Source organism: Python bivittatus, unplaced genomic scaffold (assembly GCF_059951505.1).
Source record: "Python bivittatus isolate LINGU-HERP-01145 unplaced genomic scaffold, Pbiv_v1 ctg000350_np1212, whole genome shotgun sequence".
NCBI classification, from domain to species: domain Eukaryota; kingdom Metazoa; phylum Chordata; class Lepidosauria; order Squamata; family Pythonidae; genus Python; species Python bivittatus.
Genome location: NW_028277074.1, coordinates 22006391 through 22022584, shown reverse-complemented (window position 1 = coordinate 22022584; position 16194 = coordinate 22006391). Strand labels below are relative to the sequence as shown.

Here is a 16194-nt window from a genome sequence, read left to right as displayed (position 1 = left end):
GGAGGGCCTTTGCACATCTTCATATTGTGTGCCAGTTGCACCTGTTCCTAGATCGGGGGGCTCTGCTCACTGTCACTCATGCCCTAGTCACCTCCCATTTGGATTTCTGTAATGCTTTCTACATGGGGCTGCCCTTGAAGAGTATCCAGAAGCTTCAGCTGGTGCAAAATACAACGGTGCAGGCAGTTATGTGTGCCCCTAGAGTGGTACACATTACATCTCTGCTTTATGAGCTGCACTGGTTGCCGGTTTGCTTCCGGGTCCAATTCAAGGTGCTGTTTTTGACCTTTAAAGCCCTTCATGGCAAGGGGCCGGGTTATCTGAGGGACTGCCTCTCCATGATTACATCTGCCCACCCCATCAAGTCTGGCAGAGAAGACATGCTGCGAGTCCTGTCTGCCAAGGAATTAATTTGGTGGGTCCCAGGAGGCGGCCCTTCTCTGCCATGGTGCCCGCCTTGTGGAATCTTCTCCCCCCAGAAACGAGATTAGCTCCAGCCCTCTCAACATTCTGCAAGTCCCTCAAGACCTGGCTATGTGAGGGGACCAGGGAGATTTTGTGATGGCTCCCTTACTGTGATTGATATCATCCCCTCTTGTTTTGTGTGCTTTTTATAGTTATTTCTGTGACTGTTTTCTATGCATTTATTGTTTTGAATTAAGCATTGTACAGTGCCCAGAGTCACTTTTATGTGACACGGGTGGCTATATAAATAATAAATAAACAAACAAACAAACCTACTAGGCAACAGCTGTGAGCAATTTTATATACAGGACGCTCCCCCAGAGACTGTCCTCCATTAGAGTTCATCTCCATTCTACCATTAAACAACTGACTGCTAAGATGAAAGGACATTTGTTTAGGCTATTTCAGAGTTAACATACCTAGCCCACCTCACTGCAGTAGCAACAATAACTGATTGTCATTGGATGGTCCTGTCAACAGACTTACCTTGGTTTAATTTGGCTTTTAGAAAAGTAAGGCTTATTTTCTGAATATTTTCATATTCTATTGCAGATTATTATTGACTAGCCATACTCTTTTCTTTTAACCATGCTAATTTGATAATTTGATTGGAGGAAGTGGAAATATTCATATGTACTTCTAAGGTCTATTTTTAATACTGTCTTTTTTCATTCCTTATAGTGGTCAAGGAAAAGCATTCTTAAAAGGCTTGTGGTTTCATTATCACCAGCAAATACTCCCACTATAGTCAGAATTTTATTTCAGTAAATAGTCTTTTTTAGAACATTAGTCCTGAAATTCTACTGTTTATATTGTGTTTTTTTTTTAGTGGATGAAAATTTTTAACCATATATGGAGTTATGGTTAACACACAATTAGTAATACAGTAGGTATCATACAGAGCCGATAGTCACACATTCTTTACAGTAGCCAATTTTGATCACAGAAATGCCTTCCTTCATCACAAAGTTTTAATCAAACAATATTGTGGACAAGCAAGAATTCAACATTCTTACTGGCAGTACTTCATGAAAACAAATGGTGTAATAGGAACAAATGAGATAATAAATTCCAACCAGAATCATTGTGTATCCCAGCTCAGATTTGGTAACAATCACATCTTATGCAAATATTATCTCTAGAAGTTTGTGTATTTCCCATTAAATATCAGGATGATTTTGTGTACATCTCTTACCACCGGGCCAGATTTTTTAATTATTATTTTTAAATGTTGCTGATAGATTTTGCAGCATTCAGTTTACTTCTGACCATGTGTGTGCGTGCCATAATAAAAGCCTCACAGCAGATACTTTATTTTCACATACAGAATTCTCACATTAGTCAGGAATAAAATCTAAATAAATGTTTCAAACATTTCCTGGCGATACTATATGCTAAAGTTGCGCTCATTTTATTTTTCATAGCCTAGCAAACTTTGTGTTCATTTAAAAGAAATAAAGGTATTTCTGAAGATGAAATCAGCAAAGGAACTCTTAAATAAACAGGAATAAGTTAACGGAAAGAGGGTTGTAGGCATTGTTATTTTGGATTTCAACCAGGCCTTAGGAATAGAAACACTGGAACGCTCTTCAGATCAGTGCATCTCAACGATCTTCAGTGAAGGACTAATTTTTTATTTCCAATCTGTTGCAGACCAGTAGGATGTCATGGCAATGTCAAATTGCTATAAAAGTTTCTAAATGTTTACTTTCAAATTTTGTACAGATAGTCTCCAGCTTAAGAATGAGTTCTGTTCCCAAGGTCCGTAAGTCGAATTTGTATGAAAGCTGGAACAGTATTGTTGTATAATACTGTATAAGTAGTTTTGTGTAATTAACTCAAACCATTGTGTATTTAACTTGAATCATTGTGCATTTAACTCAAATTTTGCTACAATAAGCTCCGTTCCTATGGGTTGTCCTTAAACCAGGCGTTCTTAACCCAGGGATTCTCTGTACTTATCTTCTTGTGGACCAGAAAAAAAGAGTTCACGGACCAGCACCAGTCCACCACCAACACTTTGAGTAGTGCTATTTTAGACAGAATTAAGACATGTATAATTCCCTAATTGTGAAATATAGTTTAGGAGCCGTGATGTATTTCAACTCACTGCATTTTGCTCTGAGGTAAACTAAATATGCACATGACTGCAAATTAGATAGGGTTTAGTCCTTTTTAGACTGAAGAAGGCAAAATGTAGAAATGTAATGTTTTATAAACTGCCACCATTAAGGAATATTAATAATAAATTAAACTTGTATGCTGCCTGATTCTCAATGATTCTGGGTGGCTCTCAACAATCAAAGCAATGACAATAAAATCAATAAAATATATAAAATAAAAGAATAAAAATGAATTTTATTCTTGTTTGAAATTTAATAAATGTATTAAAAAAAATAAAGATAAAAGATGGTAAGCATGATGAAGCAAGGGGTGAAGAGCATTTTTATAAATTTAAATATTATGGAAATTTTGTTACAAATTGTTCTGCACCAAAGTTCAGATCACCACAAACTCTTCACGACAGAATATAAATGCGTTGGGTACTGTATCTTATATAATCAGATCAGTCCATGAGATCTAGATAGAACCATTTCAGATAGCTGGGAGAAATATCCATCAAAACCAAATGAAGATTTTAGTCTCACCTGACAAGCTGGTGCTGAAAATGCAACTTTGAAAGGAGCTCATTTGTGCTTGCTCCCCCACCTGCAGTCTAAAGTACTAGTCTAGTAGTAGTCTTTCCCCGCATGGGGGTTGTCAATCATCTTAACTCTTACACTGGATCCCCTTTGTGCTTTGATTTGAGCCTACTTCTTGTTTCCACTGGACTGAAGATTAAGAATAGCTTAATTCTTGTGTTTCTTGTGGAAAGCACCTTTTGTAAAAGTAACGCGTAATGCATTAAACAAAACCTGTCCTTAACTAATCAGTCAACTTGCTTATAGAAAGTTCTACACAAAAGTTTATTTACAGGTATAAATAACCTTTATGATAAGGAAAATGTCAGTTGAAATGTTTGAGACCTCATGGCCCTTCACCTTCCATGTTACACTTGCAGTGTGTTCTGAGTTTAAAAATGGACCTTGGCCCACCATTGCCCAGCATCTCCTGCTGCTTGAGCCACAGTGACACTTACCCAGCTGCCACCCTTCCTCTCGGTTTAGATGGATGGGTGGGAGTTGCGCTACAAGCAAATGTCAGAGAGTAGAGTCTTTGTTAGCAATATTTCAGCGACAAAGCTTTTAGAAGCTTTTTAAAAGCTCACACAGTGTCCCTCTTTCTTATTGTTTTCAAGTATTTGCATTTATGGCATTCCAGCCCAAAGACATTCCAAAAGAGAGTTAATAGGCACCAATAAAAGGTCTGCAAAGCCATTCGAGAGTAATCTGAGAACACCACATTTGTCACTGCATTATTTTTTCCTTCAAAATCAGCATAGCTAGTCTGTAAATTGCCAGGGCTTTTGCTGTCCCTCATGGAGATAACAGCTTATTCCTTACCCTATGATCAGGCCCTGCTGTTTAGTACATTTTTTAAAAAAGTAATTACAAAAGAACTGAATAAATGCAATTTTGATCATAATCTGATTTTGGATTGTGTTACAAATCTTTTTTTTTTTTTTGCAATAATCACTATTTTGAGGAAGGAAAACTACTGGTACTTCTTTGCAGTAAAAATAGTCCACTTCTTCAAAACTGGTTTCTTCATGTACAAGGAAATGAATCTGGAGAAGTGAGTAACACTAACCAACCTCAGGACGTTTCTAGTATGACAGTTTTTAAGTTAAGACTCACATTCATGAGCATTGTTCTAAATGCAAGTTCATGTACTGTGAAGGCCTACTGGTACAAGTACACATGGCAATGCAAAGACAAAGGAGTGTTAGTGTAGGCAAAAATATTTAAATAAGTTCCTGCTAGCATTGTATTTGTTATATGCTGAAATGGTAGTCAATAAAAAAATATCATTGTTAACTAATTAATTGTTCAATTATTCATGGAAAGGGTCTTCACCTTTCCCAGCCTAGGTCACAGTTGAGTCATTTAAGTGAAGAAATTCCCCTTCAATTGGATTGTTGCAAGTTTGATTTCCAGTCATTAGAGCCTCCACAAGGTGCAAAGAGGGAGGGAGGGAGGGAGAGACTGGCTTTGCTTTTTAACCATGCTGTTTTTGCAGGATATACTGTATGTACAAAGGCTCAAAGAACTCTTTCAAAGATCATTTATGCATGAATTCAGAAAAACCAGGACGCTTATGTGGGTGGTAAAATTGTAAATGCTAAAATGTCATGAGCTGGGCTGGGCGGGTAGGGGGAGAAAAGCTTTAAAGGGCTGTTCCAGTTGTGCTGTATGCGGGTGGAAAGGGATCTGCATCTATGTCCACCAGATCTACCTACATCTTACTGGTGAATTGAATCCCTGTAAAGAGGCAGTCTTGTTCCATATTAAAGTTGCACAATGGGTTTGGTTTGTGTGTTTTCCCCTGCTTCATCTTTTCTAAGAATCACAGAGTAGACCATTGAAAGGAACAGACGCTCTATTTAAAAGAGGAAAAAAAACACATTTTTTTAGTCTGCCTTGCTTTCTTCCTGCTTAATGACTGATCTCCCTTTCCACCAATCACTGATGAAGATATGATTCACCAAGGAACAGATATTTTTAATGGAAAAAAATATTAATCAAAGAGCAAGAAATATTTCTGTTCTTTATGGCAAGTCTGATGAATGGCTTATCAAAAGAGTACTTTTTAGGTTTTTGTTTTGTGGAGATGACAACCTTCTTGGAACTATGAAATAAAGTTTTAGCTTTTTTTTTTTTAAGTGTACTAACTGGCTCAACTGCAAACAACAGAGTAGCATTTGAAATGATTATATATTAACATGGCTAAAATAATTCATTGTTAAAGAATTAAATTTATGTTACAAGGGAATTGGAGATGATTTGGTGATTGACTGTACCACTTCTACAGAGTGAAGCCTGGACTGTCACCTTTGGCTAAAATACCCTAATCTTGTGCCCTGCAGATGTGTTCAACCTCCTCCTCCTGTAAATTTCAGCTAATATAACCATGCTGATATAGAGGCACTGGACTGTAGTCCCAACCCATCTGAAGAACATCAGGGTGAAGAAAATGGAAATATTCCTCCTTCATTTCCCTATCAGAATACAAAAGGATTCCTTATGATTTGGTCAAATTCTTCATTTCCATCTATGCCGTACTAAGGATGATTCATCGTTTACAATGTCGCTGTCAGCGTAGCAATGACACCGTGGTGGAAGAAGCAGCAAGATGATGAGTATGAGAAGTATAAGTCCACAGACACTCATGAGAGTGTAAGACACAATCCACAAGATTGGTTCATGGAGAGAGATTGTTGATACGCAAGTGCTTGCTGCATCTTCAGTGCTGAAAGGGCCTTCAATTTCAGATACTGGAGAACCGTGCATTTCTATATATAAAAAAAAAAGAAAAAAAGATAAATACTGAAAGAGGAAACAAAAAGTGTTAATTACTGTAAGTCTGTAAATGTTTAGAATTAAATACTATTACACCTCCCTATTAAATTCAAACTAAGGAAAATATGCATGTTACAAAAGAAACCCCACATTTACATTCAGCTTACCTCTTAGGAAAATGAGTTGAGTTCAGAACCATAAACTCTTTAGTTCAGTGTTGTCCAAACTTGGCCACTTTAAGATGAGTGGACTTCAACTCCCAGAATTCTGGGAGTTGAAGTCCACTCATCCTAAAGTGGCCAAGTTTGGACAACACTGCTTTAGTTCCACAATATTAAAAGATTTTGTTGTAACAATTAATCATTTTCTATCTGTCAAATCTTTCCCTGCCTAATGATTAATGTGAAATTTGAAGATATTCTAGACAGTTTTAGCCTATCAATCTGTTTGGAATTGCAAGATGAGCCTTAATAACATATTATTTATTTTTAATTTTTAAGGTGAATTTTGCCCTTTCATTTACAAAAACACCTTCATATTTCAGAAGAGTAATAATGCTACTGATTCACATTAATCGCATCTTGCTATCAATAAGTGTTCCTTCTACTGTGTTTGTGTGTGTGTGTGTGTGTGTGTGTGTGTAAGTATATACAAAATAAAAGAATTCAATTTATTATCAAAATAACTACTTTGTTCTTGCGACACAGTGGATTTTTCTTCTTCTTTTGATCAACATGCACACAGAGTATCTTGCATGCACTGAGTTGTTCTTGTCAGTTCCATCAGTTTCAAATGCAAAGTGTGAAATAAGACACTGAACATGAAAAAACATATCTAAAGTTTCTCTAAGTGTATGAAAAAAATGGCTTGAGTTTCTTAATCCAGCCTATGGAATTCATGGGAGGCCTTCAAAATCATAATTGCTGTGCCTGACCTATTTGGCAAGATTGTTTGGAAGATTAAAACTGCAAAAACACAAAGTAAACTAGGGTCTTCAGCACAGAGTATCTAGGTAACTTCTATTTGTGTCCCTCAGGTTTGAATTGTTTAGATATTCTTTCAATTCAAAACACACATATGAAAAATTGGCACAAAGCAATGCAAAGTATAAACCTTCAGCATTTCCTTTATTTACCAGAATATGTTTGGACCTTAACATGAGCCCTGAAAGTGTTCATAAAGAAAGAAGCTGGTGATTGCAGGCCATTGTTTCTTTGAAAATGAGCTAACCTAGGTGACAAAAAAACAAAGGTAAGGTGGAGTGGTAGGGAGGATCCAGGTATGGGTTTAAATTAGTAGGACTGAGCAAACTCAATAGCTTTTAAACTGATGTTTTATGTATTTATATATATTTGTTTTTAATGTTCGGTGTGAGTCGCCCAGAGTTCCCCTATTGTGGGGAGATGGGCGGGTGAGAAATTTCATAAATAAATAAATAGAGACAGACAGACAGACAGACAGACAGCACTCTGGGGAATGGGTATTCTTTTGACTGGCCACAGCTACCAGCTGTTTTGTGAATCAGGAAGCCACCCTCTCATCAGGGTAGCCATTTATGAGACAGTCTGTGGCATACTCTCAAAACTCCAAATTAAGATTCCTGCTCCAAGCATTAAAATATATATATATTTCAATTGCCAGCTTGCAAATGCTTTTTGATACAATAAAGTAAGAGGCTAACTTGAAAGGATGTGGGTTTTTTTTTCTTTTTTAGAACCAATCTCTTACCAGCACAAGTACTTAATGCAAATCCCACTCTCTTTTGGGCTCTATCAAAGATGACATAGAATCCTTCCATCACTGTAGCCCCAATAACCAAGGCACTGGAGGAAGAGGAGATACCAAACCGATAGCAGGCTAGATTCTGCCCAATCCCTAGAACAGGCTGAATGTAAAGCTGTTTTTTTTAAAGAAATAAAGGATAATTAAAGAACAGAAATATACATCCAATAAAGCCAAATGATTTTTAGAAACTGTAGAAAAAATGCAAAGCTTTAAAGGTGAGAGCTATCACCAGATACCAGTCAAAATGGCCAGCTTATCTTTCGTACCAACAGTTAAATACCTTCTGACTGGTATGCTTTATCCAGATCCACTTTAGCTTAAATACAGCTACTGTGGTGATAAAATCTAAAGAGAATTCTAAAGAATTGAGAGGAACACCACTTAAAAAAAAAGCTAAGCAGTCAATCTTGTTAATGGTTAGATGGGAAACCAGCAGGAAATCCTACCATTGTAAGCTAGGTTAGAGTAAGCTAGAACTTGGGAAAAATATTCTGGAAGAAGGCAAAAGCAGAGCATTTTCATATGATGCTAAAGAAAACAGTAGGGAAACTGAGCATGACTCAAAAGATCTTTGCCCTTTTAAAATTAAGCTGCTAGAAGGGCTGTGCAAGGATGCTTCATTCTGACAGAGGTTTGAATGAAACTTCCAAATTGCTTCTGAAACACCACATGCTCTTCCACTCTATTAGCAAAGCAGCCACGCTATTGTCCTGAGGCCTCCCGAAGCGCCAGTAACCAGCAAAGGCTGCTGTACATGCTGGCTTCTGTCCACACACAACACAGGAGCAGGAGCTCCAGGATTCAGAGCACCTGTCATTTCTTCCCATTGACACAGAGAACTGCTTTGCCTCCATGACATGAAACACCTCATCAAGGCAGAGCTAAGCCTCCTTCTGCTGGCCTTACTGTCATCAACCCACCCACACTCCCTTAATGGGAAAAAGCAGCACTACTGGAATCCTTAACAAGAGACAAAGCAGCGATAGCTATGATAGGAGGCACCTGAATGGCTTCTAGTCCTGTCAGCACTTAGTTGAACACATGATTAATCCGGCTCTAACTCCCCTCTAATGATGATTGGTAGTGGTAAAATAAGAGGACTTGTCCAAACCTGTGGAAGGATAGTAATTCGAAATGACCGGCTGGAATTTTCATCTCTCAGATAGATTGAGATCTTAGGAAAGAGGGTCCAAGGACTTTCACTTTTATCCCAGCAAGCGAGCTGTGTGCCACTCCAAAACCCAGATGTGAATTCTTGGATCTATACGGAAAGAGGAAAAAGAAAAAGAAAATCTGCCCCCACCCTCAATATGCTTAGTACTCAGCAGCTATAAAATGTCTCTCTAGTATCTGCCGGTCAGTGTTTCTTTCAGTTTAACAAGCTGGATCATAATGGTGCACCATTCTCTGAACCATGGCATTTATTCTCATATGAAAAAGCAGGCCAATTCTTTAAGATGGCATGCTAATTGTTTGGGGGCATTACATACTTCCACATGAAGTCTTCATTGATATGGTACTTTCATCTTGTTGAACTTTTGTTCTGGATTTGCTATATGCAGCAAAAGGTGGTTGAAACAGTAGATCTGGGATTTCTGCCATGGGAGGTGCCAAAGAATTCCCTCCCTTTGGAACAGGGCACGGACAGAGATTCTGTGCAACTATTTGGACAGTCAACATTGAAATCAAGAGGAAGTCTGGTTGCTTATTCTGCTCACTAGTGCAGATTAACTGTAACCTGAGAATATATGAAATTTGGGGCATTAGCTTTTAGTTTTCTAGCCTCTTCACTGAAATAGAAAGGGAGAGAAGAAATTCCTACTTATTTCTACACAACTTGCAATTTAATTGCTTCCTATATCTACAGCAGGGATAGACAACAAGCCAGCAGCTGCAGGCAGTCTCTCATACTCCTTTTGCTGCCCACAAATATCCCTGGCAAGGATTGCACCAACATTTTCAACTTTTTGAGGAATTGGAGTGAAAACAAAAAGAACAAAAAATGCTGGCCTCACTCACTATAGCAACATCATGACATTGTGGTCTATGCCCCTGCAACCCCCAAAGATCAAAACCATTTTTTTAAAAGTGCAGTTCCAGACCACAAGAGCACTGCCCATTCTTGATATGAGTTACCCCGGGTTAATTCTGCGCTACTTACCTGATTTGGGTATATCTGACTCTATCATTCTGGGTCTAGCTGAGGGACAGGCACAAGAAGTTTAGAGTTCTGACATCCTGACTTCATTGCCATAATTTTAGATTTGATGTGTATATGTTTCTCAATATTTTATTAATTATGTACCACACTTTTGACCTTACGCCACATGTAGATGATCATTCTTTAAAACAAACAAGCCTATGCCTTAAAAAAATAAACAGATTAAATATTATTTTGTTAATGGTTCTTATTTTTAACAAAATAAGATTTTAGCCCAAAGCCTGCAGCATACTGGAGGTTTTCAAAACACTGGTACAACAGAAGTGCTGTAATACAGTTTTGATGGCATTAAAATTTAACTTACACATGCCTCCATCAAACCTCCACCCAAAAAGGAGAAAAAAGAGGCACATTCAGTTCCAACCTTTTGATTAGAGAATAACTCTCATTGTACTACAACCATTGAAAAGGGTTCCTTTAAGAACAACTTATCTCAGAAGGCAAACTCATGAGTCATAGCTTACCAAAGAGGTCTGTATAATGGCTCCCACAACAGCACTGAAGACCTTTTCTGGCAGCCGCAAGAGAGTTGTGCCACTGTCTACAATTGCTTTGTCTGAATTGTACTGAACAGGGAAAAAGTAAGAAAAAGATCAGCTTGTCGTAACAGTATGCACAGTAGTAACATTTTCTTTTGGGAGGGAGGTGAGTAAAAACACAGATTGAAGGGCCTGGGCAGTATCAGATCTCCCCAGTGCGAATCCGGGCTAGGAGGCAATCAAGTCTCTGAAGTATCTTGACCTGAAGAGACTGTAAGGTTTCCCCTAGCACAGCAATCCAAAAAGAATCATAAGACCAGCCTTGACCTCACTTCTCAAGTGTCTCTATAGTATACAGTAAATTAACTAAGGGCATCTTGATGGACCTCATCCTTTAAAGAACCTTCTTATCTGAAAAAGAGGACTTTCCATACCTAGTTCATTTTTATAGCATCTTTAAGTAAAGATATTGAAATAATGATCACAAGCAACAATGGCCTATTTTCAAATCTGTAGGACCTACTTTGGATTTTTTAGTAGAACCTCCAATTGGGGACACACAAAAAGGAGGGCATGATAGAATTATGTTTATGGAGCTTGTTAATTCTGCTACCTAGTAACACCCCAGTTGTATTGGTCTTCAACTCCCAACTAGGTCAAACTACAATGAACTATCTGTTAGTTTCAGAGGAGCTGAACACAATTGTCAAAGGTGTCCAATCTTTTAGAGGTGAGGAACATGGAAACTGACAGAGAAGCAGTTAACACAAGGCATGGTAAGTATATATATATACTTTTAAGTGTTTTAGAGAACAGGGCATCTGTTTGGTACTCTTAAACAAAAAAGAAATATCTTACTTTTACATTTCATTTGTCACACATTTAATTTAAAGAGCAAATAAAACCTCATCTTCTGTACAAATCTGCTCCAACACCTCTTGTTTTCCATTCCTTGTTCTCTTTCCAATTTCTCTGGCACATCTTCATAACCATCCATGTAAGAATTCTTTTTTTCCCATAACTCTTCTCCCTCTTCCCCTTGACTCTTCAGTCTTCATATACAATTAAAAAACATGGTGCCTTTGACTATTTGACTAAGACTATTTTCTTCAGTTCCAGTCCTTCTACTTAGCAAAGAGCATGCATTATTTCTGTCTCCTTACCTCAACCTATATCCTATGCTCTCTTTTTCCAGCAGGCAAAATGGAAGCCTCTATAATTTTTCATTGTCATTAAACAATTCACTAAATGGTGGAGAAAATAGTATTACATGTATAATCACGGAGGCTGAAGCTACCGGAAGAGAATAGTTAAGGGAGGTAAAAGAGAAGCAAAAGCAATCAAGTGCCTTAAGATATTCTAAAGGCTAACATGTTTATGATGGGATAAATATGCATGACGGGTGTCACTTTATCAGAAATATTAATTGATAAGCTTACAAAATTTCCAGGTTTCACAAGATTCTTTGATGCTGTTGCAGCATATAAAAAAATACAATATGTTTTCCTCTCCAAAAGAAAGTAACTGTATTTATTGTGTTTTTAATTTAAAAAAAAACTTCAAATTAAAACGTAATGTTTTAAAGAGAGAAACTTTCAAACTACCACAAATAAACTAGTTACCAATCAGTAGATCTCAATCAGCATTCTACCCTCCTCTGAGTTAGAGCAATGTCTCCCAATATAATCAGGAACACTAACTCAAATTTCAAAGAAAAAGTAGAAATGACTATTTCCCACTGTTATGCTCAACGAAACAGTCACAGTGTCCCCTCAGATGAGAGAGCGCTTTCTTTCATCTTCTTTTCTTCTCTTCCCCTTCTCTTCCCAATTAGCACATCATGATTTTGATTTTACCCATCAAAATGTTCTCACAGACGTTTCCTCAGAATGTGAGTACTTGGGCCACCACCATCTCTCCCTAACGTCTTATTTTGAGGATGACTGTATTTCCGGTAAGTGCAAAAGTTCCATGCAGTGGGGAAGCCTGTGCATTTTGGATTCAAAAGCTTCCTCTTCACAGACATTTATATTATATACATTTAAAAGCCATCAGTACCAGCACTGTATCACTCTGCTGCACAAGGAGATACATGTATGTTATATATGCATATGTATAGGACTACAATGACTAGTTCATTCTTATCAATGGAGGGGCTCATCTGGCAAAGCGCCTTAAACTGACAAAAATCGTTCACTGCCACCATGGCTGGACATCCAGAAATCTAGATCCAAAATGAGCGCTAGATCCAAGTACAAAACCAACCTGGCAACCTATGCTTCCAGAAGAAATGCAAGCTCACCAAACACAGTTTGCATGATCAAAAGAAGATCAGACACCATCCCAAATGTTAATATTTCCCATTCACCTGCATTAAAGTATGTGACAAAGGGAACTTGAAACCAGAAGATGATGAAACTGTCACAAACTAAACTAGTAACTTGGCTTATCAGAAATCTAATATCAACAGTGGTATTTGCTCTTGTGCAATTTCCTTTCATTTCAATAAAGTGGCGCTGGGCATAATCCCAGTGAAATGTGCCCACTATTGCTAAATCTGTACAGAATTTATAAACCTGACAGACAAGTTTCTATGTTATAGAAAGAAACAAGTATAACACAAGACACATCCAAAGAGCTTTGGGAATTCAGTTAAAGTTCAGACATGTAGAAATGGTGCTACAGAGCAACTGGAGAGGTAGAGAATATCTGAGAAGCAAATATAAGCAATTTGAATTATTTATTTATTTAAATTTACTGGCCGCCCAACTCCAGTGGACTGTCTCTCAGATACTAATTAGCATTTATTTATTTAACAGTACTTTTATACTACCAAGTTTGGTTAGACTTGTACAATATAAGTAAGCATTAAAGCCAGCAATGAAATAACACTACTTCACACATTGATCTATTTCCAAATGTCCATTTAAACAAAACCATTTTCACTAATTTGAGGAAGAACAATAAGAAGGCTCTGTGGCAACCCCTGCCAATAAAAAGTTCCAGAATATGGTGGCAACCATACAGAAGGACAATTTTCAGGTCCATGTTCTTTTTTATTCATGCAGGGACAGAACTCCAAACAGCCCCTTCTTGCATATACACAGGAGCCAGGAGGAATCCCCTTGGAGCAGATCCCACGCATCTAGAATTTTTCATTAAATAGAAGAATATTAAATGATAATTTTTACTTATTAAAAATACCTCTTTGCAGTCCAAGTTAAGGTTCTGGCCCCCAACTTCAAATTTGAGTATTTCAACTTGATAATACCACTCTTTCTTAATAGGTGTATACCAAATTTTTCCTTTGTACAGGTTTGGTTCAATTCCACCCAATACCTAAAGAGATATATAGATTAAAATTACTTTATCACATAATCAAAATATAATTAAGTTACAAAGCATGTCTACAAACCTAACAGATGATCTTCAAAATGATTCAGTGACAGAAACAAGTATATTCATATATACATTCAATATGACATCTGATTTTTCAGTCAGTCAATCAAAACAGTTTTTAAAAACAGTTGATCAGGAACAGCTAGGCTTGTGAACAAACTTTTATACACACACACACACTTACACACATACATACATTTAAGCAAGGAATACAGGACTCTAAATAAAAGCCATATCCTCACAATATAAAATGGTTTTTCTAGTAACAGTAATAGAGTTGTACAAAGAATTTGAAAAGGAGACATCACAACATGCTTAGGTGTGAACAAAGCATTTGAAGCATTAACGCAACTGCATCTTCTGGAAGGCTACACAATTACATCAAAGGCTTTCTGTGGTTGTCAGGACATGTGCATGCACACTCAACATAGGTACACAGAAAACAGGGAAAGTCCAAAGCAGCCATAGCAAAATTTCCAGAAGACACAGATTCTTTAATGTTTCAAGGAGAGGTGCTCTGTAAAGCATCCCTTGATAATACTTTGTACAGTCCTAGTTAGCATTCCTGATGTCTAAACAACTTTTGACTTTTTAAGGCTATATATTTAAAGTTACGGCTAAGAATCTGAGCTGTTTTTTTTCCCTCCTATAAACAGTATCAGTTTCAGACATTACTGGTTAAAACCCAAGGAGATCCAAATAATTCTTGTGTCACAAATATTAAAATAATTTAAATAGTTTCTCCATCTCTGAACAATGAATTGCACATCATTTTCAAACATGATGAGGTCACTTCTGTGCATTTGTTATGCTGCTGTAATATATACAACTTTAGTTGATTTCTAACCAGAGAGCTAATCAACTAAAGATGAAAGGCCATAGTCTTTAAGAGAATGTCCTGTGGCTACTGTACTCATTTCTCAGGTATTCCCTTCACAGCTGAAGAGGAAAATCTTTCTCTGAAGCTTTCTCAATAGTTGGCATTCCTATGGAAAATGGGGCATTCTAGGGATCTGGTAATCAGAGAAAGATGGGGAAGGCAAAAAATCCATCAGATTTCATATCTTCCTGTTATGCAATTTCACATAGCTTGCACCATTTTCTCCACACCTTCCCATTTTTAAGATGAAGAGTGGGGAAAAGTTCAGGTAAGGCTGAAGAACAAAGTTCAGTGATATTTGTGACTTCCTACTACATTTATTTGTTCAGCTGACCGAAATGTTGATCCAAGCTGATCACATAAGTGGGTGGGTGTCCATCCATGTGTTGGCCAGCCATTCCTTTATTGAATTGGAATTGTGGGAGTGGTAGTCCCAGTACAATTGGATGTCAGCAAGTTGAAGAGCTTGCATAGGCGTTTATGTTTTTTACATTTCCTACGTGAAAACATTAATTTTCACTTAGGAAATCAGTGAAAAAATCAAATAATTGATTTGAATAAAATGGGGTTCTGCATCCTTTTTTGCATTGTTTGCTTTTTAAAAATAGCTTAACTGGGAGAAAAATCATCAATAGTAGTGCAAAATATAACTAAAATTTGTCCTTTTCAATATTAAATAGCTTTGTGTGATGGAATGGAATTGTGAAGGCCAAGATCAGGGAGACAAACATTTTCTTAGCTCGCCAGAACCGCGTGGAAGGATCAAGAGGATGAGACTGGCACCTACCTGAGGAATTCACACTGTTGTGGCTGGAGGACTTTGGGAACTGGGGTTTTAGTCTGGGAAGATTCTTGCTAGAGGTTGTAGCTAATAAACATAGCTGAACTGAATTAGCATTGTCTCTTGGAGTTCCTTGGGCTAGCCCTGACACTTTGAACTATATATTCCTCTAATGTAATTTTATGAAAGCAAGCACCATTGAACTTAATGGGACAGATTTTAGAAATAAAATACAAATAGGATTATTGCTACTTCTCTTACAAGATATGTTATGTTTAAAATTCCAAATTTTAAATAAAAACAAATAAAACGAACAAGAAGAAAAACCTCTTAACTTTCCTTTAAAAAAACAAAAGAGTAATTGCAGTTCTTTCAGATGCACAGAACATATGTATTTTAAATTATGTTTCAATCTATATTCATTTTGAAACCATTAGGACTCAGATCTTCCTATTCAGTTTTCAAGGTCACTAAAAACAAAGTATTGGAAAATTTATAATTTAGTTGTGCAGGTTAGATTTTGACTCAATAGTTTATTAGATTTAACAAAACAAAACAAACTTGAACTTTAATAGCACAGATATTTGATTCACTATTAAGATAATTCCCTGTAAGAAATAGTAAGGAAAGCTATGACAAATTTATGTTTCTTCAATTTAAGCATCAATTAGGAGAATTTAGTAAACTGCCATAGTCATATTGTTTCTAAAGGACATTTTCAAGTG

The 16194-nt window shown here is 37.0% G+C and overlaps 1 protein-coding gene across 2 annotated transcripts in view; it reads right to left on the bottom strand.

Moving 5' to 3' along the window:
* Positions 1 to 1422: 1422 nt before the first annotated feature.
* The window catches only part of BACE2 (beta-secretase 2), a 34436-nt gene continuing 19664 nt past the window's right edge, over positions 1423 to 16194 (bottom strand). The window contains exons 5-9 of one of the 2 annotated variants that reach the window (XM_007436541.4): positions 13614 to 13748; positions 10395 to 10496; positions 8821 to 8970; positions 7653 to 7821; positions 1423 to 5917 (exon numbers count right to left, since the gene is read on the bottom strand). In XM_007436541.4, the coding sequence (XP_007436603.2) occupies positions 5667 to 5917; positions 7653 to 7821; positions 8821 to 8970; positions 10395 to 10496; positions 13614 to 13748 (807 nt within the window). In that variant the 3' untranslated portion in view covers positions 1423 to 5666. The remainder of the gene's footprint in view (positions 5918 to 7652; positions 7822 to 8820; positions 8971 to 10394; positions 10497 to 13613; positions 13749 to 16194) is intronic. The other variant, XM_025172103.2, reaches the window with a different exon arrangement.